Source organism: Lotus japonicus, chromosome 5 (genome assembly GCF_012489685.1).
Source record: "Lotus japonicus ecotype B-129 chromosome 5, LjGifu_v1.2".
Lineage (NCBI taxonomy): Eukaryota > Viridiplantae > Streptophyta > Magnoliopsida > Fabales > Fabaceae > Lotus > Lotus japonicus.
The window spans coordinates 7,791,529-7,813,443 of record NC_080045.1 but is presented as its reverse complement, the minus strand read 5'-3'; the positions used below and the strand labels follow the sequence as shown (position 1 = coordinate 7,813,443).

Genomic DNA, 21,915 nt, shown 5'->3' with positions numbered 1-21,915 from the left:
TCTTTTCTAGGTAAACCCACACCTGCTAGTTTACTTCTGCAGTTCTAGAATTTCTCCTATTGGGCTTTCAATCTTCCTAATTTGTTGATCACCCCTACATGACCTAATGATTTTAAGGTTTTTCAATTCCAACAAGACATGAGAGCACCTCATGTTCACAACAAGGTTGGGTGCATGTCTCAGAGATTTCATTCCTGCTTCGAGGGGAGAGATCGTGTGAAAGCTCCATGCTATCCTCGACATGAGAGTGCCCATGTGTTCCCAGGCCAAAACTCCTCCTGCAGCAAGACTAGAACCCGTTCTTTTGCTAAATCTTTTACTACATCTTAGGTAGCCAACCACTTCTTTTGGTCCTAAGAGGAGCAGGTGTAAGATTCGAGTATTATGTATGTATAAAAGACTCGTGAAAAAATTAGTCTCATTAAAAGTTTTATTTTATTTTTATACAAGAGGAAAAGAAAAACACAAAAACAACAAACAGAAAAAGTATATCACTCTGGGTAATTAAGCCGGAGTGAAACTAGTACCCATAGCATCCGTTAAGAGGTGAGGAACAAGCTCGTCATGGGGATCCTGGATGACAAGGGAGTCTCTAACCTGCTAAGCTCTCGCTTTAGCCCAAGGCCGTGTAAAGCTTTACACAAATTAGGCAATTGCCTAAGGCCCCAAAATTGCTTATGGTCCCAAAAAAATCTTACCTATATAGTATATTTTATTGAGACTTAAAAGATGTAATAGAATAGTAAAAAATTATGTCATCTTAATTGTAATATGGGCAATGAAATGTGAGAACTCGAAGTGAAATGTGGGAGGTGCAACTTTTAACAATTATTAATAGTAGTGTTTTAAATAATCAAATTTACATTTTCCAAAAAACTAATAAATAAAATACCTGTTATATTTACATTTTCAAAATTAAAAAATTAATTGTGTTTAGTCATAATCCTTTTTTTTTTTACTTATATATTTGTAGTTTCACTCATTGGTTTTTCTCTATAAAAAAATCCATTGTTTCTATCTTGAAGTGAATTATCAAATAAGATACTTGATATTAAAGTGTTGCAAAATCTCTCAATGTTTCATTCCTTACGTTTCAAGTTCTATAAAGAATTTAAATTCTTTTCCAAATGTATATATTGTCTATTGAATTTTATTGACAATCTTGTAACGGTTTCTACAGCTAGAAAAAGTTTTTCAAAATTAAAATTAGTTAAATCAACAATATTGTTACAAGATATATTGAATAATTAACTATCTCATTTATTGAAGCGAAATGTTAGAAATAATTCATTATGGAACTCTAATAAATGATTTCGCGACTCTGAAAACCGTTAGTATAAAAATTGATAATTTACATGGTACATTAAATTTCTTCAAAATTCTTGTTAAAATAAAATAACTTTGAAATCTTCGCCTCAAACCTTAAATTGCATGTACACAACCCTGCTTTAGCCTAGGCCCTAAGTGTCTGCACACAGAGTACCTCCTCACTCTAATGAAATTGCCTCCCATACGGGAAAAAAATATAGAACCAAATATGACATGGTTGTGGATTATTTAAAAATAAAGTTAGTTCCAAACTGGACTGTCTTTCATGGAATAATAAGCTAGCTAGCCGTTATTGGATTAGTATATGGGTTTATTATATTATCCATAGCTAATTAAGCTTGGTCCTCCCTTTGCCGTCGACATAAGTCATAAGACCAAACCGTAATAATAATTAATAATTTTTTGTCTTAATAATAATTAATAATTGATACTACATTTTGTGTCTTTTATTTTAGTTTATAGTCTCCCTGTCTTTATTTTAATTAATATATAAAATATAACATGGTGTTTGATAATTCTGATTGTGCCTCTCCAACGAAATGATGAAGTAGACTCTTAACAGCAAAGAAAATGAAAGATTTAGGCCCCGTTTGGATAAACAGCTTAATTAAGCGCTTATGGTCATAAGCGCTTATGACATAAGCGCTTATTCATAAGCTATTTTTAAAAATTTATTGAAATAAATTAAATATAAGCTGTGTATAAGTATAAGCTGTTTTTCATAAGCTATCCTGAGTAGCTTATGAAAATAAGCTGAAAATAGCTTATGGCAGACCATAAGCTGTTTGCATAAGCTCTCCCAAACACTGGCATAAGAGTTTATGCTGTCAGATAAGCTCAAATAAGCTCTTCCAAACTGGGCCTTAATTCAATTTCAATAGTGATGTCATCATCATCCTCTTTCTTGATATTAGTTGCTCTCTAGCTTGAGATCGATGTGCATAGTCTAACTGTAAACCAGGTGACAGCAAGTAAACGAGAGCTGTTTAATTAATTGCAGAAGCTGAATTTCGGCTACGAGAGCTGTTTAATTAATTGCAGAAGCTGAATTTCGGCTACCAACAATGCTTGATAAATCATAAATGATTTATTGCTAATGTTATGTTTGGATACTCATTAATATTGGGGGAGACAGGGGAACTCGTGGGCCGAGGAGCAAAGACACCAAAAGATCTCGATGTCACATCTTAACCCAAAACCTTAAAACATTAGGTTTATGAGTCACATCTCTTATAAAGTCTTCTCCTCACCCAAACTTAACCAATGTGGGACTCCAACTCCGCACTAGAATTCTCAACAATCTCCCCATCAAGTGCGAGTCACCTCCACATTATCATGGCCCCTCCGCGGAAGCTTATCCACCCTTGTATCGTCGTTCGCTGCCAACGGAACTCACGCGCCTAGCCACACTGCTAGGAAGACTTTCGACACAAGGAGTCGTAACCATGACTACACCAATCATCGGCTCTGATACCACTTGTTGGGATCTGACAGGGGAGCTCATGGGCCGAGCAGCAAGACACCAAGAGATCTCGACGCCACATCTTAACCCAAAACCTTAAGGTATTAGGTTTATGAGTCCCATCTCCTATAAAGTCTTCTCCTCACCCAAATTTAACCAATGTGGGACTCCAACTCCGCACTTGAATTCTCAACAATTAAACATACTTAAAAAAATGTGAACAAATATTTTTATAGATTATAATAGTTGAGTATGTTTTCACTTAATTATGTCTCTCGTGTCTTGCTCTCAACCTATAAAAAATAAGGACAGTCGGGGCTGGTTCTGAAACTTAGCCATGTTTAAAGGTTGTTTGGTTCGTCTATTCGCCCATAAAATTAAAGGAAATACAAAAATAAAATTTTATTTTAAAGTATCAAAATAACATGAATATTTTTTGTTGGTGCTTTGAAAAATTAACAACAGAACAACAAAAAACTAAGGAACAATTAAGGCATCCTTAAAGATCAGCCACTCTAACTCAGGAGCAACATTAGTCACCAATTGTAGCCCAGGAAGGGATGAATGAGCACCCTGCTTGGCCAACCAATGAGCTGCTGCATTAGCATCACAGGGAATCCAAGAAAGCTCAACTCGCCAGTCCAAGCCCAGAAGAAGCTTAATGTCACGAATAATAGAAGCTTGAGGATGGACCCGAATTATGTCGCCGTTAGAATCATTAGCGAGAGAAACGAGCTCTTCGTAGTCTATCCCTACAGATACTTTTCTATAACCTTTATTCCATGCCAACTGCAGTCCTTCTCGGAGGGTCATAGCTTCAGCCGCGAAAGGTGATCCACCATCATCGTGCATATGAAAACCACCAATCCATTTACCTGCTGAACATGAATTCTTTTAAATATAGAATTGAAATAAAAAAAAAAACTCTAAAATTAATAACTCTTTTATATTTGGCATTTTAAAAGAAGAAAACATGTTTGGCGATCTGCCACTTGGCGCGCCAAAACGGGGTAGGTTAAATGGTTTGTGGTTGAATTTTGGTGGAATTGTGGGTTGAATACTATAGTCAACTTTTGTTACCCAAGAAAAAAATGATTTACATATTCAACCTATTTTGTCTTCTTCTATATTGGTACAAAAGAGGCCGTCCGTGATTGATTGAAGTTGGCCCGAATATTCAGAATACTGTTTTTTCTTTTTACTTTTTCTTTTTGTTAAATTTTCTACTTATGAGATGAGTTTGGGCTTCAACATTTGTAATTACTCATAAAAATTTATCAATATAGGATGAGTTGGGTTTATCGTATTTATATTCAAGGTTATCTACCAAAAAATATACATTCAAGGTTATCTGGTTAATTTTAATTTTGGGGGCCTTTTTACTTAGTAAAAAAATTGGGGTCTTTTTTACTTAGTAAATTTATTTTATTTTTTTGGGGCCTAAAACCCTTGCTTGGGTGGTTTTACCCTTGGGCCGGCCCTGAACTAATCCAGCATATTTTCTAACTTTTTTAATTAAGTTAATCTAGCTGTGGATCGATAATATATTTTTGTAAATTTTTCTTAAAAAATAGTATTAGGGTATTTTTTTTTCAAATGATAAAAAACAAAAAAACTAGTATTTTCATTTTATTTGTTTGTCAAAAGAACTTTAAGTTCTTCTACTCAGTTAAGATATTTTGGTCTCCCTAATTCATTTTCCCCATTTTAGTCCTCCTAATTTAGTGATATTATGATTTTCATGGCCTTTCATATACTTTTCTTTTCATAATTTTGAAGTATATTTCAAAAGTTCATGATTCATCCAATATGATGATTGTCTAACAATATTTTTTTTTAATAGGCAAATGTTAGTTGATAATAGTATTAGTAAATTAGTCATCCTCAGAGTTCGAACTTTGGACCCTTCACCCTTCATCCCACTCAACCCTTATATTCTTAGCTCTTTACCACTTGAGCTATCATTCAAGGACGTCTAGCAATACTTGCAAAATATCATTCATACATTGAGTAATTTGGGTCATAGCCTAAACCAACTTACTAGTTTCTTTGCATTTAAGCCTATGACTCATTTATACACCTAAACAAAGTTAGAATTTAAGGAGATTAAGAAAAACTACATGCAATAAAATCCCAAAAAGACCCATGCCCGTAATACTAAGCACATGAAACATAGGTGAGACAAACTGTAGCCCAACCACAAAGAGATGGTGGTGGATCGGTGGCGGAGATGGAAATAGCAATAGCTCCAAAACTAAACCCAAAATTTGATTAGAAGTGAAAATTTAATATTTGAAACTATAAATGTTGCCTCCCTAAACCTTGTTGACTCTACTTTTTTTGCAAAAATGTATCTCTGCTACAAGGTCATCAACAACAATGGTACACAAGACCTCTAAAACAGGGGACTTAACATGCAGAATATCATATTTGGATGAAAAGATTGTGAGCGTATCGTTGTAGACGAAGGTGGTTGTGGTTGGTGGTTGGGGGGTGCAGGTGTAGGCCTCAGTGGTGATGCCGATAAAGGCCACAAATGAAGATGACTCATGCGAAGCACATAAATGGCCGCATACACAAAAAAAAAGTGGTTGCAAGTGGTGGTGATGGTGGTTGTGATGAGTGTGACAGAGATTGTGGCGACGACACGTCGATGGTTACACGACGAGGGCGTTCAGAGACCAATGGGGTGAAATAGATCTGTGTGGCCGCAGCACAGGGAGAAAACTAGACACAAAAGGAGAAAAAAAAGAAAGAAAAAAAAACTATTTATTGGGTAGCAAATCCACCAAGAGTCGAAGAAAACCCACCTGGAAAAGACCTCCTAGTGAAGAAAAAAGGAAACCCCAAAATTGGAGGGACGGATGAATGATCACTAAGTTAATGATTATACGATTGTGGGCCTCTAGTTTTACAACTGGGAAATTGTGATATTATTGCTAACTTCATATTCAATAGTTCGCAAGCGCCAATTCACTGCCTCTGTTACTTTAAGAATTCCTGATGATCCTACGACCACCTTTGGTGCATGCATTCTTGGCTTGGTTAATGTTGGTGCTGGCTCCATTCCCCCTTTTATTTTTTCTTTGTAATGTACCCTCTATTAAGTTAATCTAATGAAGCTCTATGTTACTGTATAAAATAGTTAGCGTATAGTATGAAGATCAAAATTATGATACGACTAAGCCATAGGAACTAAAATTGCAAAAAGCCAACTATGAGATCAAAATCCTTTAATCAACAAAATTGGAGGACTTAAATTAAAAAAAAATAAGTAGAAGGACTGAAATAGTTGAGTTACAAGAATTTTCCCAATTTCTTATTAGGCCCTCCACATAATAATATTAACATGTTTTCCTGCCAGAGTTTATGCTAATTTCTCGCCAAGCGTTGAGACCAAAAGCAGCCCATTTATCATATGTTAAAGACATAATTTTGTTAGAATGTTAGTTCTCTAGGCTCTGCTTAGCTACTAAAATACAATTGTCTCAAATACTACTAGGATAACATCATGATCATAATTGTTCTTACAATAACCTAGGACTCTCAAATCTAGGGTTTAGAGCAGAAAAAGTGTAGAATAAAGATAACTTGTCTGATTGAAATGACCTTTTTAAGGGGGTTTAACCTTTTTTTTTGTCAATGGTTAAACTTGTATTGAACGGGGCTCAGATGCCCAAAAGAGACAAAGCTCAGAAAGCTTACAACTTGCTAGGAAACACTACCCGGTTTACACTTAAAAAATACACAACAAGAATAGAGAAACGGGCTCTAGCAACTGGCTGACAAGCCAAATAAAGATAGACAACTACCAAGGCACCTACTAACCACTATTGTCCTATACAATAACTAATCACAAAGGCAGTTTAGTGGGTTTATTTTTCAAAAAGGAATCTGGCATAGGGAGCTGGACAGAATCGAGGAGTAAGGTGCTAGAGTTAAGAGAGCTATCCCATAATTCATCCTCCTTGGCAAGCTATCATAACATCTTTGACTAAAGCTCTTCTCAGGGGGCAGGTGGATTGAAAATCCATAATTGAGAGAGGTTTCCCCTTCTGCATAGATATGCTACTGTGTGAGCTGCTTCATTGCCGGATCTACGGGTCCAATTGAAGGTAGAGGTAGTTAAATTCTGACTTAGTCTTAACCCTAAGTTTATTACATATGGGTCTTGTATAGCTTAATGGGCCTCTTGTCGAAACTAGCCCAACTAATAGTAGTTTCACTAAGCTCCTAGAGGTGGACTCGCCCGATATCCCGAAACCTCCTTATGTAGAGTCGAGCCCCAGTTCAGGGTGAAAACGGTCCGTTAAAGAGAGATTGAAGTTGGTTAGCAACGGCTGAAGCTTGTTATTAGCATCACAGTGGTTAGTTAGTAATTACTTGCCTTGCCTTTCTTTGTTTGATAAACTTATATTGGCTTTTTGTTAGCTCTCTTTTCCTATATGAAACATTGTATTCAGTTGAATGTTAAGCGTCACTATGTTTATTTCCATAACCATAGTCACATGAAGGAGACCGGGAAAGGGTGCAGGCAAAGGAGAAGCAAGTGTTATGCGACTATGCCAACATCTAGTGATGTAAAACAAGGAAACATCAAACATCATCCTAAATGCACATAAAACCTATTAACTTACAAATGAAATATGTATCCAGAAGCCAAATTGATGAACTCAATCTTAAATTTCATCTATCTGGCCGGTAAGTTAAATGAATGTTGCAATTTAAACTCTCCAAATGCATAATAAACATCTTCTAACCCATCTTTCCCTTATCACTTTGCAGAAATCATGCATATCCAACAAATATTGGTCCAAACTAAAATAATGCTCAAATTATCTCACATATTCTTAAACATCATTTGACTTTCACACTTTTTGTAATTTAACTACAGCAATACCCATATTTTTGTACTACCTTTGTTTCCTATTTTTCTATCATCACACACAAATCAAGAAATACATTAATTTGTAGAAATTATTTTTACTTTCTATTGAACCCAACTTTTGAACTACGTATTATTTGAGAGTTTAACATTTTTTTTGGTCAAATAGAGTTTAACTTTGAAATTATTTGGATTGGCAGGCATAGGGAAGTTCATATGACCAGTTTTTTAGGCCCAACCCATAACCAATGTGAAACCAATTTTAAAAAGAAACATATATCCAGTTTGGACCTGTTCTTACCCGGGCCAAACTAAAAATAAAAAGTGGTACACACTTAATAGAACCAAACCATGAAATTGATTTTGAAATGGATATGGTTTGGTTTTTAAAAAACGAACCATGCACACAGGCATAAGGGTACAGTTGAGAAAATGATAGTCAATATTATACTACATATTGAACTATGAGATGTCAAGGTTGAAAATATAATACTCCCTCATTCCCCTATTAGAAGTCACTTTTATCTAATTCTCTAGGATTAAAAAAGGTAGTTATGTGCAATAAATTTGTAAAAAGGTTTATTAACTTTCCTAAATTACCCATGAATTTCTCTCTCCAATTTAAGAGTTTTTACAAAATGACACTATTTCTTTCATATTAAATAATAATGGTAAGTTTGGAAAAAGAGTAATAAATTGTCATTGGTAATATAAAGTGACTTATATTTTGAGACAAAAGAATCCCTCAAAATGTGACTTATAAATGAGGACGGAGGTGACTTATAAATGAGGACGGAGGGAGTAACTCTTAATTTGCAACATATTCATTGAGACAAGTCTTAATTCCAAATACAAGATTGTCCTGGACATTTTAGTGAATTTAGTGATGGAGAGAGAAAGTACATAAAAACGCACACATAGGGAAAATGAAAATCAGTAAAGGATGTAGGAATATATTCCAAACTCCAAGCACATTTACAAACAGCACAAGAAGCCTGACTAACTCCAAAATCTTTATTTTAAACATCATTAGAGTATCTCCAATGCAAGGTTCTTAGTTCTTATTTTGGAGTTAAGAACTAAGAACTTTACCATTGAAGGTGCTGACATGGACTCCTTAGTTCTTATAAATAAGAACTCAGTTCTTATATAAGGAGTTTTGCTTTTTGAGTTCTTAGCTTAAAATATTAATTATTTCCCTCTCATCCAAATTACTTTATTACTTTATGAGTTTTGTTTTATCACTTTATGAAAATAAAAAGTATAAATAATGTGGTTGGTGGGACCAAATGAATAGTGGTAAGAACTAAGAACTCATGGTTGGAGCAAAATTGCTTGAGAATTGCTTAAACACATGTGGCAATACGGGCACACAGGAATAGTGCTAAGAACTAAGAAATAAGAACTAGCATCCAATGCTAGGTTCTTAGTTATTAGACCATTTACAATGGTTTGTTTAATTTACTTACTCTCAACACCACTTTTTCTCTTCCCAACACTCAACATCATCTTCTCTCTCCAATTCAACACTCATTCAACTTTTACCTACTCCAATGGTTTTTCATTCAACACCAACACCCTACCCCACCACTTTTATTTCATATTTTTATTTAATTTTATATTTTTGTTTTTATGATTTACATAAAATCATAATTATCGATTTAAATTAAATTAAAACAATAAACACATAACAATTTTTTTTTAAATATAGACAATAATTTATTTTATTTCCTTAACTTATTTTATTTTATTGTTGGGATCCATTTCAAAACAAAGGCTAATAGAAAGATAATAAAAATAGTGAAAATTTTGGTTTTTTTTTTCTGTGTCCAAATCAAACGAACCAAGTCTCTATTTATAGAGGGAAAAAAATCATGAATTTTAGTTAAAAAAAATTTCCAGCAAATTTTTTTTGTAATGAAATAATTGAGTTCAAAAGATTAAGATGATAAAAATCCGGACAACGAACTAGAACGCGCCACGTGGCACCCTTACCCCCTCTCAACATTGTTGAGAACTCTCAACACTTCTCTCCTCCACCTCATCTTCAACAAACCTCAACCAACCACTACACGCCCTCAACAAAATTCAACCCCCCTCTCAACAAACCATTGTATTTGGTCTTAATTCTTAGCACTATTTATGTGGGCCCGGACTGCCACATGTGCTTAAGAAACTCTCAAGTAATTTTACTCCAACCATAGTTCTTAATTCTTAGTACTATTCATCTGGTCCCACAAACCACATTATTTATACTTTTTATTTCATAAAGCAATAAAATAAAACTCATAAAGAAATTTGGATGAGAGAAAAAAAATATTTTTTTATGCTAAGAACTCAAAAGTAAAACTCCTTATATAAGAACTGGGTTCTTATTTTTAAGAACTAAGAACTCAACGTCAGCCTCTCCAATGGTTAAGAACTCAGTTCTTAGGCCCCGTTTGGAAGAGCTTATTTGAGCTTATCTGATAGCATAAGCTCTTATGCCAGTGTTTGGGAGAGCTTATGCAAACAACTTATGGTAGGTCATAAGCTGTTTTGAGCTAATTTGCATTAGCTATTCAGGATAGCTTATGAAAAAGAGCTTATACTTATTTATAGCTTATTTTCAATTTATTTCAATAAATATTTTAAAATAGCTTATGAATATGTCATAAGTGCTTAATTAAGCTATGTTTCCAAACGGGACCTTAGTTCTTAACTCAAAAATAAGAACTAAGAACCTTACGGAGATGCTCTTATAATAAACTCCTCACGGCTAATGGATAAAGTCAAAGGATTAGTAATACTCATATCACAAATGCGGATCCATGGTGAATTGGAACGAAATCCAAACACACTAATTTAACATTATAGCATCTCCCATAATTTTGTACTACTTTTTTTTCCTATTTTTCTATCAAGAGACAGGAGAAAGTAAAAAAATCAAGAAAAACAACTTATTGGAATTATAAACTTCCAATTTTATCCTTTGTCAATTGAACTACTTATCAGTTGAGACTTCAATTTACTTGAAATTACTAGGTGGGAATAAGGGTACAATTGAGAAAATGATAATTTGACTACTATGTGGATATACATGTTTTTCTTTTACTATTTGCATAGATAAAAGGGAAAGCAGGTTGCAGTACGGTAGTAATAAAAAACATGGCAAAGAAAATTCCTCCCCCATTTGTCACAACTCACAACAAAACATGGATTTAATATGGAAGGAGGAAAGGGACATGAAAATGCACACATGGTGAAACTGAAAATGAAAATCAGGTAGAGATGTGGGAATATATGCCAAACTCCAAGCACATTTTCAAACAGCACAAGAAGCCTGACTAACTCCAAATCTTTATTTTGAGCATTATTATAATGAACTCCAGAAGGCTAATGTATAAAGCCATAGGAGAATTAGTAATGCTCATATAACATTCAAAAGCTTGAGCAAGAGAGAATCCTTTTTCCACTAAACATTTAGTGTAAAAACATGTCATGGACTTCTCACAAAAAAACCACGAGCAAAGAACTGCTTGTAACAACACAGAAATGGTTTACATTACAATCAAGTCCCAAAACTGCAATTTTTCACAATTACAAGATTCAGCAATACACTTCATATAGTACATTCACTAGTCACTACTCAATCAATTGAGAGAGGGAAAATAGATCACCACAGTTCCTGGATTGAGTTCATGAAAATGGATCATGTAAAATGGTCAATGACAATGTATTTGGACATTCAATAAGGAAGCACATACACACCTCAAAAAAGATGCAAATGTGAAATGTACCATGGCTCTATCAGCACAAGGAATCTACTATTCACTTCACTCCTTAGCAATAATCTAACACATGGCGATATGAAATCAATTAATCAAATCAATATTGTCATCCTCAGATACGAGAAAAGCATCTACGAACAGCCAACTCGTTGTAAAGATGACTTCTAATTGTTGAAATATGCAGCAAATGGCAAAAAGAGTTTGACAAATTAGAAATTAAATTAAACAAATGAATGAATAAAGAGATCTAGAAAAGCTTTCATCGCATCGGTGAGATTCGGAAATCAACAATAAACCTCTGCTTTCTCTATAGTAAACTTAGCGAAACACTTCGGAATCAGGGAGCATAACGCATTGACAGAAGAACAAGGGAATAATATTATCAAACATGTTATGCACAATTTGAATCTACTACCTTACAAAGGAAGGATTGGATTCTACTATTCATGCACCATCTTTTTTTTTTGTAACGGGAGAGATGGATGGGCTGGGCCTATCTGAGTTATCTTCACAGCTACTCTGCACCCTCTCTTCTTTCTCTGCACCCCATCAGTGTTCTACGATGTAGGGAATAGGTTATTAGGTTTTTGCCTAATTCAGATTCAGGTGAAGACATCAATTGTAATTGCTGGCCCTATTCCCAGTTGAAGGTTCTGGAAGCTTCAACCTCCCCTGCCGGCTAGACTGGAAACCTACGTCGTCCTCAAAAAACCAGCTAGGAAATTTGCTTTACAGGTTGGTTCATAATTTCTTGGGTAGCTTATAGCCTTGACTGGCACCTATAATCCGCTGAGAGCCTTAGCTTCCCCTCTTCCAGAACCTTCTCTGACGAATAGGTAGCTCTGTTCCTACACACGAAGCTTAGGGAGCCAATGATGTCAAACTTCTATAAATTCTTCATCTTCCTTCCTGTTCTCCCCACGCGTGCTATCCTCATTAACGGAAATCATGAGACGACGGTGGGGAGAGAGACACGGTGGGTTCTGCTTCGTCATGGACTGGGGCGTTTCACCGGCGCAAACAAGGCGGAGTAAACGGCGGCCATCGCGATTTAAGAGAGCGGCACAACAGGACTGGTGCTGCTGACTTCGGGGAAACGACGGCGGCGGCACCAAAGCCAGCGGGAGCAGTGTTCGACTTCGACCCTCTTCCTCCTCAACGATTCCGGTGACTGTTGTACTATTCTATTGCAAGGTATTCTATTTTAGCATCAAAACTGTTGGAGGTGTTGGTTCGTTTGTCATCTATTTCTCATTAACAATTTCAAACAATTTATAATTCCCCTGAATATATGTAACTGAATTGAGCATTTTGTATAATGGATGTAGGTTTTGAGCATTAGCTATATATTAGTTGAGCAATTGTACTGCAACTGATGCTTGGTTCTTAAATCATGTGGTTATTTAGATTAGTTATTGGGAAGATACATAGATTTCAATTGTCCCATTTAGCCTTTAAGAACCTTACCTAATAATTCAATTTGGTCTTCTTGGAAGAATGTCTTTAACTTTCATGTTATATATGCTATAGTCATAATTTGTCTTTTCTACTGACTGCGGAGTGCAGAATCCAGAACCTGCTTCATTTTACTACAGGTGCAAATGTCAGTCAGAGAAATAATGTAAATTATGGTAAAATTCTAAAAAATGAATGTTTTTTATTCTCATGATAAAACCATAATTTAGTGAACTTGATTGTAGATGATATGTTTTTCTTGAGAATTCCAATTCTTTTGGATTTGAAGTCTGCAATAGTATAAACTAGGTCTTATACCCGTGCGTTGCACGGGTTTATTTACAATATCTTTTAACACTAAATAAAAATTATTTGTGTTAAGACATTTCAATAAATATTATTATAGTTCTTTTTAAATTAATAATTAATATTACTCAAATTTAATTATGCTAAATTTAATTATTAGCATAGAAATAATTTTAACAATACAAAATTTTATTTATTTAATTATATCAAAAATTATTAAGTTAATTTGAAATATTTAAATTACGTAAAAAATGTTAAGTACAAAATGTTTAATGTCATGAAATGAGTTTTAATAATATTTTTTTAACGTTTTACCTAGACAGTAATTTGCTGTGACATGTCAAGATTAAGAAGAATAAATTAATTTTACAATTTTGAATAATAATAAGTGATAACTAAAATGACATTTGGACAAACAAATAACCTAAAATATTATTTTGTGAATTTAATTGTTTTCAACTTATTTGGGTTGCGAATGTTTTCTCACAGCCGATAGCTATGAGACTAATCCCTTGAGACTCTACGATCAGGTTAAGTGGATAAGTCAGACCTCTCACAACAAATATTTATTCAACTTTGGCCATGGTTTCCGTGATTTTAAATCGTTCAACCTGTCTTTGGTGGGGAAGAATTGGTGGCGGATTTATTCTCAGCCTGATACTTTGCTTGCTCAAATTTTCAAGGCTGTGTATTTCCCTAGAACAACCTGTTGGGATGCCAAGAGAGGGTATCGGCCTAGTTATGCGTGGACTAGTATTTTGAAATCAAGAGTGATTTTTGAAAAAGGGGCGCGGTGGAGAATTGGTGATGGAAAAAAGGTCCACATTTGGAAGGATAATTGGCTTCCCCAAGGTGCACCTCTTTTATATAGGGAAGATTTGGTGGCTGAATGGGGTATTAATACTGTCTCTGATCTGCTTGTACAGCCGCATGGGGCATGGAACGTACCATTATTGGAGATGGTTTTTGCGCCCATAACGGTGAAACGCATTACTGAAGTACCAATTCCTATGTTTCGGGGTGAAGATTCTTTATTTTGGCCCTGTACTATGAATGGTATGTATAGCTGCAAGTCTGGATATCAACTCCTACAGTCTTTGGCTCATGAGGTTGCCCCTTCTTCTTCTCGAGGTGTTAATTTGCTGCCTGGTTTGTGGAAAAAATTCTGGCGGTCGAGTGCTTTACCAAGATGTAAAGACTTGGCGTGGCGTGCGATCAAGGGAGTGCTTCCGGTTCGGGGAAGCCTGAGGCACCATGGGGTGGATGTAGATGCTGTGTGCCCTTTCTGTGAGGCTGAGACTGAGACAACTGATCACGTTTTGGTGAGGTGCCCGGCGGTTCAGCCTTTCTGGTTTGCTTCACCGTTGGCGATCTGGGTGGCCTCTTTCTCGACCATGCATGAGCTGACTGTGGCTTTCCTTTCTTCAGCTGAGGATGAGTTAGTGGCTGGTTTCCAGACCTGGTTGTATGCCCTTTGGGAAGCCAGGAATGCTTTAATTTTCAATGGAAGGCAGGTCACCATGGCAGGTTTATTGCAGCATTTTGTTAAGCTGACGGAGGCTTCCCCACCGTGTCCAGCTCCGGTGCTTCGTGGGAGGAGGGAACCAGCTTCTTCTTGGTCACGACCACGACAAGGGATAGTAAAGATTAATGTGGATGCTTCATACCGTGAGGGGGAGGGTGCCAGCTACGGTTTGGTGGCGCGGAACTATTTAGGCGAGGTCCTCGCGGCGGCGACTTCCACTTCTGTTCCAACCATGTCCGCGACTTTGGCAGAGGCTCAAGGATTGCGTTGGTCCATGGTTATGGCAAATGAGCTTGGCTTCATGAATGTGTGCTTCGAAACTGATAGCTTACAAGTTTACAGGGGTTGGAGTAGTTCCTTTCAAGGTGGCTCGTATTTGGTTTCAATTTTATCTGATTGTCATAGACTAGCTTCTCATTTTATTTCAGTTTCTATTTCTTTTGTTCGCCGTAATGGCAATGCGGTCACTGATTATCTTGCTCGGCATGCTTCCTCTTATCCGGGGTGTGTCTGGATAGAAGAAGGCCCGCCTGAGATTACTCCGCTTGTGGACACTGATGTTATGGCTTCTATGCCACGTTCTACTTAATATATTATATATGCTACTTTCAAAAAAAAAAAAACTTTGGCCATTATTATTTTTCTCCATTAAGCTTCCTCGAGTAATTTTTACTAATATATCATAGATAAAAAATATATTTAAATATTTATTTTCAATAATGCACATATATATTATAGTTAATACCTTTGTACCTTTTATGACTAATATATTTTTAATTTTTTTTAAAGTAAACAAATATTTTTAAATAATTATATTAACTCATATTAAACTTCTTACCACAAACAAATAATTTTAACTCTTTTTTGCGCTTACATATATCCTCCTCCAGAGGAATCCTTCTTTATATGCAATCCTGCTCGAGCCCATAATTTTCACAATATCGTGGAATTAACTCTTTCAGCGAAGTTTTTTCATTCACAAAACTCGAACCTGAGACACTGCTTAAGGGAAATCAAGCATAAATTTTTAAATCAATTGAAGTTTTATATATTAAGGTATTTATTTATATAAATTATTTTTTTATTAACTAATTAAAATTGTTCACATGTAAATAATGAGTACTTTTATCAATGTACTTTTTTGGTCCATAAACATTAGTGTGATTTTTTTAATTAGTTTTTGTTTCACACTTTTTTAAAGAACTAAAGTGTTATGTCATGTTCCACCTTATACAACAAACACGAAAATTAGTTGGTAGTTGATTAACTTATTGTGTTGTAAATTTTGTTGATATGTTTTTATTTTAATGTATATAATACAAAATTATTTTTTTTATTTCTTGATGTATTTGTAACAAACTTTCAAGTGAGTTTTACATTTAGTAGGTAGTTGAATAACTAATGACTTAAACAATTTTATTCATTTTTAATATTTTAATTTAATGTATTTCATACAAAGGTTCAAAGTGACTTTTACAATTTAGTATGTAGTTGAATAGATTATGACTTAAGAATTTTATTTAATTTTTAATTTTATTATTAAAGATATTAATATAAAAGAAATGTTTTACTATTTAATACATTTAATGTAAAGGAGTGCAACAAAACTCAAGTCTCCTTTACATATATATATATAGATATAGATGCTTTTTTTGCCTTATATTTAGTGCCCTGACTACATACTTTTTTCTTTCGCACACTAAGTTATTCATTTATGTCATACATTCCTCTATGTCTCTTTATGTATGACATAAAGAAAGAGATGTGAACCCTCTTCAATGGTAGATGTGATAGTTATTAATATATGTTACTTGCTTAAGTGGTTTAATTGCTGATAATAGTATATATTGATTTGGGGAAGATGAAGGGAGGCAACATAGTGGTTTCTAATGTAATTATTTTGTTTTCAGATTTAGAATCGTGTTTTAATTTATTGTGTGTTTTTTAAGAAGTGGCATGTTAGTTAGCTGTTACAAATTTCTTTTTACAGCCTTCTCTTCTATATTGTTCAAAAATTTCTTCTTTTAATATGTGTAGAAATTTCTTCATCATGCAGTTTGCTATTGAGGTTTGATAAGGTCTTATTTGTGTTTCTTCACTTTTTCTTTTAGTATATTAAAGGTTATGTTTTCGTGGGGTGATGAGAAATAGGATAAATAATCTTCCTTTGAAGGTTGCCCAAAGATTTTGCTGAAGTCCTACTTATGCGGGAAAATGACCTACTCCCTATTTTAGTTCATTCCTTTTTTTTACATTCAAGTTTTCTTCATCAAATTTTCAACATAGAGAAGAATGTGCAATACCGATGGAGTAAAACTAATTTATTTAATGGTAATTTAGTAATCTTCCATGTGCATATTTAATGGTAATTTAGTTAACTTCTTTCATAGTTCAATGTCACACGATTGGTTATAGAAGTTTTTTTCTTTTCCTCCTAGATCTTAGTTTTAACTTTCGTCACTGTTAAGGTTCAGTTTTCAATTACTCTCAAACTACATGAACTTTATTAGTATTTGTTCTTTATGTATCATACATAGTAATATTTTGTATTTGGACCATAGGTGATTTGCCTTTTATCCCTGTTATGTACTGGTGACATGCTGGTCTGGATGTTGCAAGAGAACAATTGCTTGATGATATTGATTGCCAATGTGTTGTGAAGGATATATCGTCTTCAGTTAACTTTCTTGAAACAAATGGTTTGAAGAAGGTTTGTCTCTGTTCATAGGTTGTCAAGATGAAAATTTGTTCTTTTTCAAAATTTCCCATCAACTACAATTGCGTTAATATAGTTGTCTCTAAATAGGAAAATATTTGACCATACCTTTGAGTGTGTACAGCTGTGTAACATTTTCCTCCTTAATTCTCATACCTTACAACATATTTACTTATATACATAATTCTTTAGAGAGCATTTTCCCCCTCTCAAATCTGATCATAGTAATGATGCACTCCATGTTTTCACTCAAATGCTTAAACTGAATTCTAACTTTCCATCACATGACTCTACTTTACGGTGGAATTCTTTGGGGGAGTTTGTAAATGAAAATATAAGGGCACTCTTGATTGTGTTTTGTATCTTACAGAACTTATTTTCTTTAGTTAACCAATAAATCATTCAATCAAACCCAAAATTGCAACATCTTAAAGGGCACTCTTGATTGTGTTTTGTATGTTACAGAACTTATTTTCTTTAGTTAACCAATAAATCATTCAATCAAACCCAAAATTGCAACACCTTAAAGCTCCCATCTATTTTCGGAAAAAAAAATTAGTTGATTCTATGTAGTGATATATTTTGAAAGCTACATTAGTTTTTAATAATGATTTCAACACGTTTTCTGTTCGTTCCTTTATCATCACATTTTGATCGATGGCTACTCTATGCTAGAGTATTCATTTTTTTTAAAAGAAACTATAGAGTCCATCTAATGACATCTAGAAGCAATATCCAGGAAATTACACAAGATACTAATGCCTCTGCTTAATTTGTGTGTTTTCTAACCATTACTTTGCTTTATAACAGCTACTGCTAATGCCACTCAGCTTAGGTGTTCTGATTTTGAACTCAACAGGTTGCGACTATGTGCAAGGAGAGGCTGCATGAGATTGCGAAGGAGGTTAACTTTGTGCCAGATCAGAATTCGGAGTGGAAGAACACGATGAAGCAAGGGTTCATTTGTATGGACGATGAGGTTCAGGGATGGAAGAGCCATATCAATGAAACCACCTGCAGATGCGAGCTCTGGACCTCTCAGCACAACTGGTGTATTATCATTCCTATTGTCCTTGTGAGAATATATGAGATAGATGAGATTCTCAAATTGAGCAAGTTAAGGTTTATCCCCTATTTCCTTTGTTGAATTCCAAAAATTACGTTCCTTAGTGAGGTGAGGTATTTGTCCCTTTGGAAGCATGATTTGGTTGCCTTCGACACCTCCTTTTTAAGAGGTATTAGTCTCCCAAAATCTTTGGTGTGTTACATGGTTTTTTAATTCTGTAATCACTTTTGACTCTTGGTTTTATGATTTCAGCAGAAAGGTTTATGTTGGCTTGGGCCTTGCTTCAAGGCACCTCCATAGATCTTTAGTTCATTTACTGTTTTGTTTCTTCTCTATTTACTCTTGACAAACTCAAATAATTGACTATTCCCCTGAACATATTAACTCACTATGCAGTTTTTGTCGAGAAATTTCACCAATCAAGTGCATGTTTTTCCACTTATAATTTTTTATTTGTTTATTGATTGAAGTTGTGTCTTTTGATAAAAACTAATATGATTGGGATGATTTTTATCTTTGGTATTGTTTTTTCTTTTTGGTGGGGTACTTCATGTTGGTGGTTTGATTAGATGGAGGATAAGTTGAAATGCATGCATGTTGCGAGAAGATAGTGAAAAAAGTAGAGCTATTTTGCTGTCTTTCCTTGCTTTCCTCTAGGTTCTTTGTTGGCTAAGAGTTAAGACTTGGGGTGTGCTAAGGATTGTATTACCTTTGCTTGAGGTTATTACTTATTGGTGGAAGCTTTTTATGCAGAAACTGGCGTACCAAATGAGCACCCTTTTTTTTTGTGGTTTTCTCTACTGGTTCTTCATACCAATTTGGTCTTCAAGGCTACTGAATTCTGGTTTTTGAGTTTGGTTGCAGTTCTTTGTCGTTTGTTTATTTGCCCCACTTAATTCATATATCTCTTTTGGTTCAAATGCATTCATATTCGTAGATTGGTCTGGAGTCTTGCTTTGGCTCTTTCTATCGTACGAGGTTGTATTACTCATGCTATCATTGACATATTACTCTTCAATACAATTTTTTTCTTTAAAAAAAACCACGACTCTCTTGCTTCAAATCCTGGTCTTGAAGTCCGCAAATGGATTGTGTTGAAGCCAATTTACCATGTTTATATTGTTAATATTGGTGACTAGAGTAATAAAGAAAATTATGTATTATGCACTTCTTTGACAGTTAATGTCTCCGCCACCACTATCAACATAACATTGATTATCTGCCTTGTGATTTTTATAGCATTTGTACATTAACTAATATTCTAGGCTGTGACATTTGAAGAGATTACATTATTTTGAATGTTGCTTGTGCCTTTTTGAGCAGTACATTTGTAAGGTTAAGCTGAAACTGTGTTAGTTTTGATTATTGGGATAAGCTTTGATGTATTTACTACTTACTAGCAAGTGAAACATAATATAAAATTATGCTCTGCTTATTAGTGGGTTCACATGGCACAATTACATTGATTTTGCTACCAAATTAATTTTTAAAATTTCAAAAGTAATAGTTCAGAACATCTCTTTTTATTTTAGTTTATATTAATACAATTAAAATATATTTTACCAGTTTTATTCTTCCACTAAATATCATTAAAATTTTAACAATGCCCATAAATTATTAATTTAATCACAAAGTTTTGTATTAATATTAGGTAATTTTAAAATACAATTTACAATACGTAGTTTTAAAGAGTGGTAAATAATTTCAAAAAAAAACAGTGGTAAATAATTACATGGTTGGCAAATACTTTCATATAAAAAAAATCTTTTTTTGGTTGTCAAGTAAAGCAAAATATTTTATTCAAATAAATATTTTTGAGTCTCGTGTTAATTCTTTTATTTAGAGGTGTACAAAAAAGATTTTTACTCTCTTAAAAATTTCGCCAAATATTAGTTATGGTCTTGTGATATATAATATATAATAATAACTAAATCCATGTTAGGTAGACATAACTAAATCCATGTGATACTAAATTCAAATTTTGTATAACCAAAAAAATATTCAAATTTTCTAATATAATTATAAATGTAAAAGTTAAGTTTTATTTTATTTTTCAATATATGGATCTAAACTTCAAATTCATATGAGTTGGGGTGGGGATGTACAGAGTTCAATCTTCAGAGGGTGTAATTTATTTTTCTGATGCACCCAAAAAAACTTTAAATTCAAAAACTGAAAAATGACAATGCGTTTCATCCGATATTTTTTATTTGTATTAATATCAAATCTCTATCGTCAAATAATATATCTAATGGATAAATAATATTATTTATATTTCGGTGCATTACCAAAAAAAAATTATTAATGTAAACTTTTTATCATTGGTGTAAGATGAGTCTTGAGGCATAAATTGAAAATAATAAAATTATTATAAAATAATTATAATAACACTTTAAAAAACTTACAATTGTATATGTATCTTTAATATTTTCATATTAAAATTTAAAATTATAATAATAAAGATAACAATTAAAATGAGTGAAATACATAACTTATTTAATCCATTTATAATGTTCCTCCGTGCATCGCACGGGTATAATCCTAGTGAAAAACAATTAGAGGAAATAGGAAGACTATTGAGAATAGAGAAGAAGCAATCAAATCACCAAGTGAGATCCATTAGATTTTGAATATGAGGGAATGAGAAGTTGAGAACCTATGTTGTCGTTGTTCGAATGACGGAGGCGTTGTTTGAATGACGGAGGCGTTGTTTGGTTAGGTATACATATAGGTGGAAGGTGATCGAAAACCCTAGAAGAGTGTAGAATTGTCATTAACCCACAATCGTGACTCGTGAGGGTGAGTGGTGAGGAATTGATGTGAGTATTTTTTCATTACGCGTGTTTTAGTATTTTCACCCATTTATGGTTGACATAATTAGATGTGGAGGTGACACCAATAACCATGTATTTGTTTTATTTATGGTTAATCATCAAATAAGTGATGTATTTGTCATAATTTACAACTTTATTCCCTCGCTTGAAAATAGAGAGGTACCAAATCAAATTTGTCATGCTCTGGCTGAATTTTAGTCCCTCGTTGGAAAATAATGTTGGAAAATAGTGTAGTCCATGTTCACTTGATTGTGGATTTGTTAGTTTTTGGTTCTCACATGATGGTGGAGCTTTAGTGTGGGTGCTAAGTGGTAGGTAATAGCTGACGTCTCATTATTCACGTCATTTTTAATAAAATTAAATTTCCATATATATAATTAAAAATTAATAATAAATTTCACAAAAATCATTAATCACTAAATTAACACAACAATCCCTAAATGATAACTCAAGTGATAAGAGTTATGAGACATGTGAGTTGGGTGGAGGAGGTCTTGGATCAATTCTTAGAGAGTAAAATTTATCTTTCTGATGTACCAAAAAACTTAAACCAACTAATTAAAACCT

General features: G+C 34.0%; 1 protein-coding gene across 1 annotated transcript; it reads right to left on the bottom strand.

Moving 5' to 3' along the window:
* Window positions 1-3,268: 3,268 nt before the first annotated feature.
* Window positions 3,269-3,643, bottom strand: LOC130719009 (uncharacterized). The gene has a single exon (XM_057569660.1). It carries the CDS (start codon window positions 3,641-3,643, stop codon window positions 3,269-3,271), a length of 375 nt encoding a protein of 124 aa, XP_057425643.1.
* Between the last annotated feature and the right edge of the window lie 18,272 nt (window positions 3,644-21,915).

Excerpts from the sequence above, each read along its gene's own strand:
- LOC130719009 (XM_057569660.1), bottom strand. The coding sequence starts at position 3,643 with ATGCACGATGATGGTGGATCACCTTTCGCGGCTGAAGCTATGACCCTC.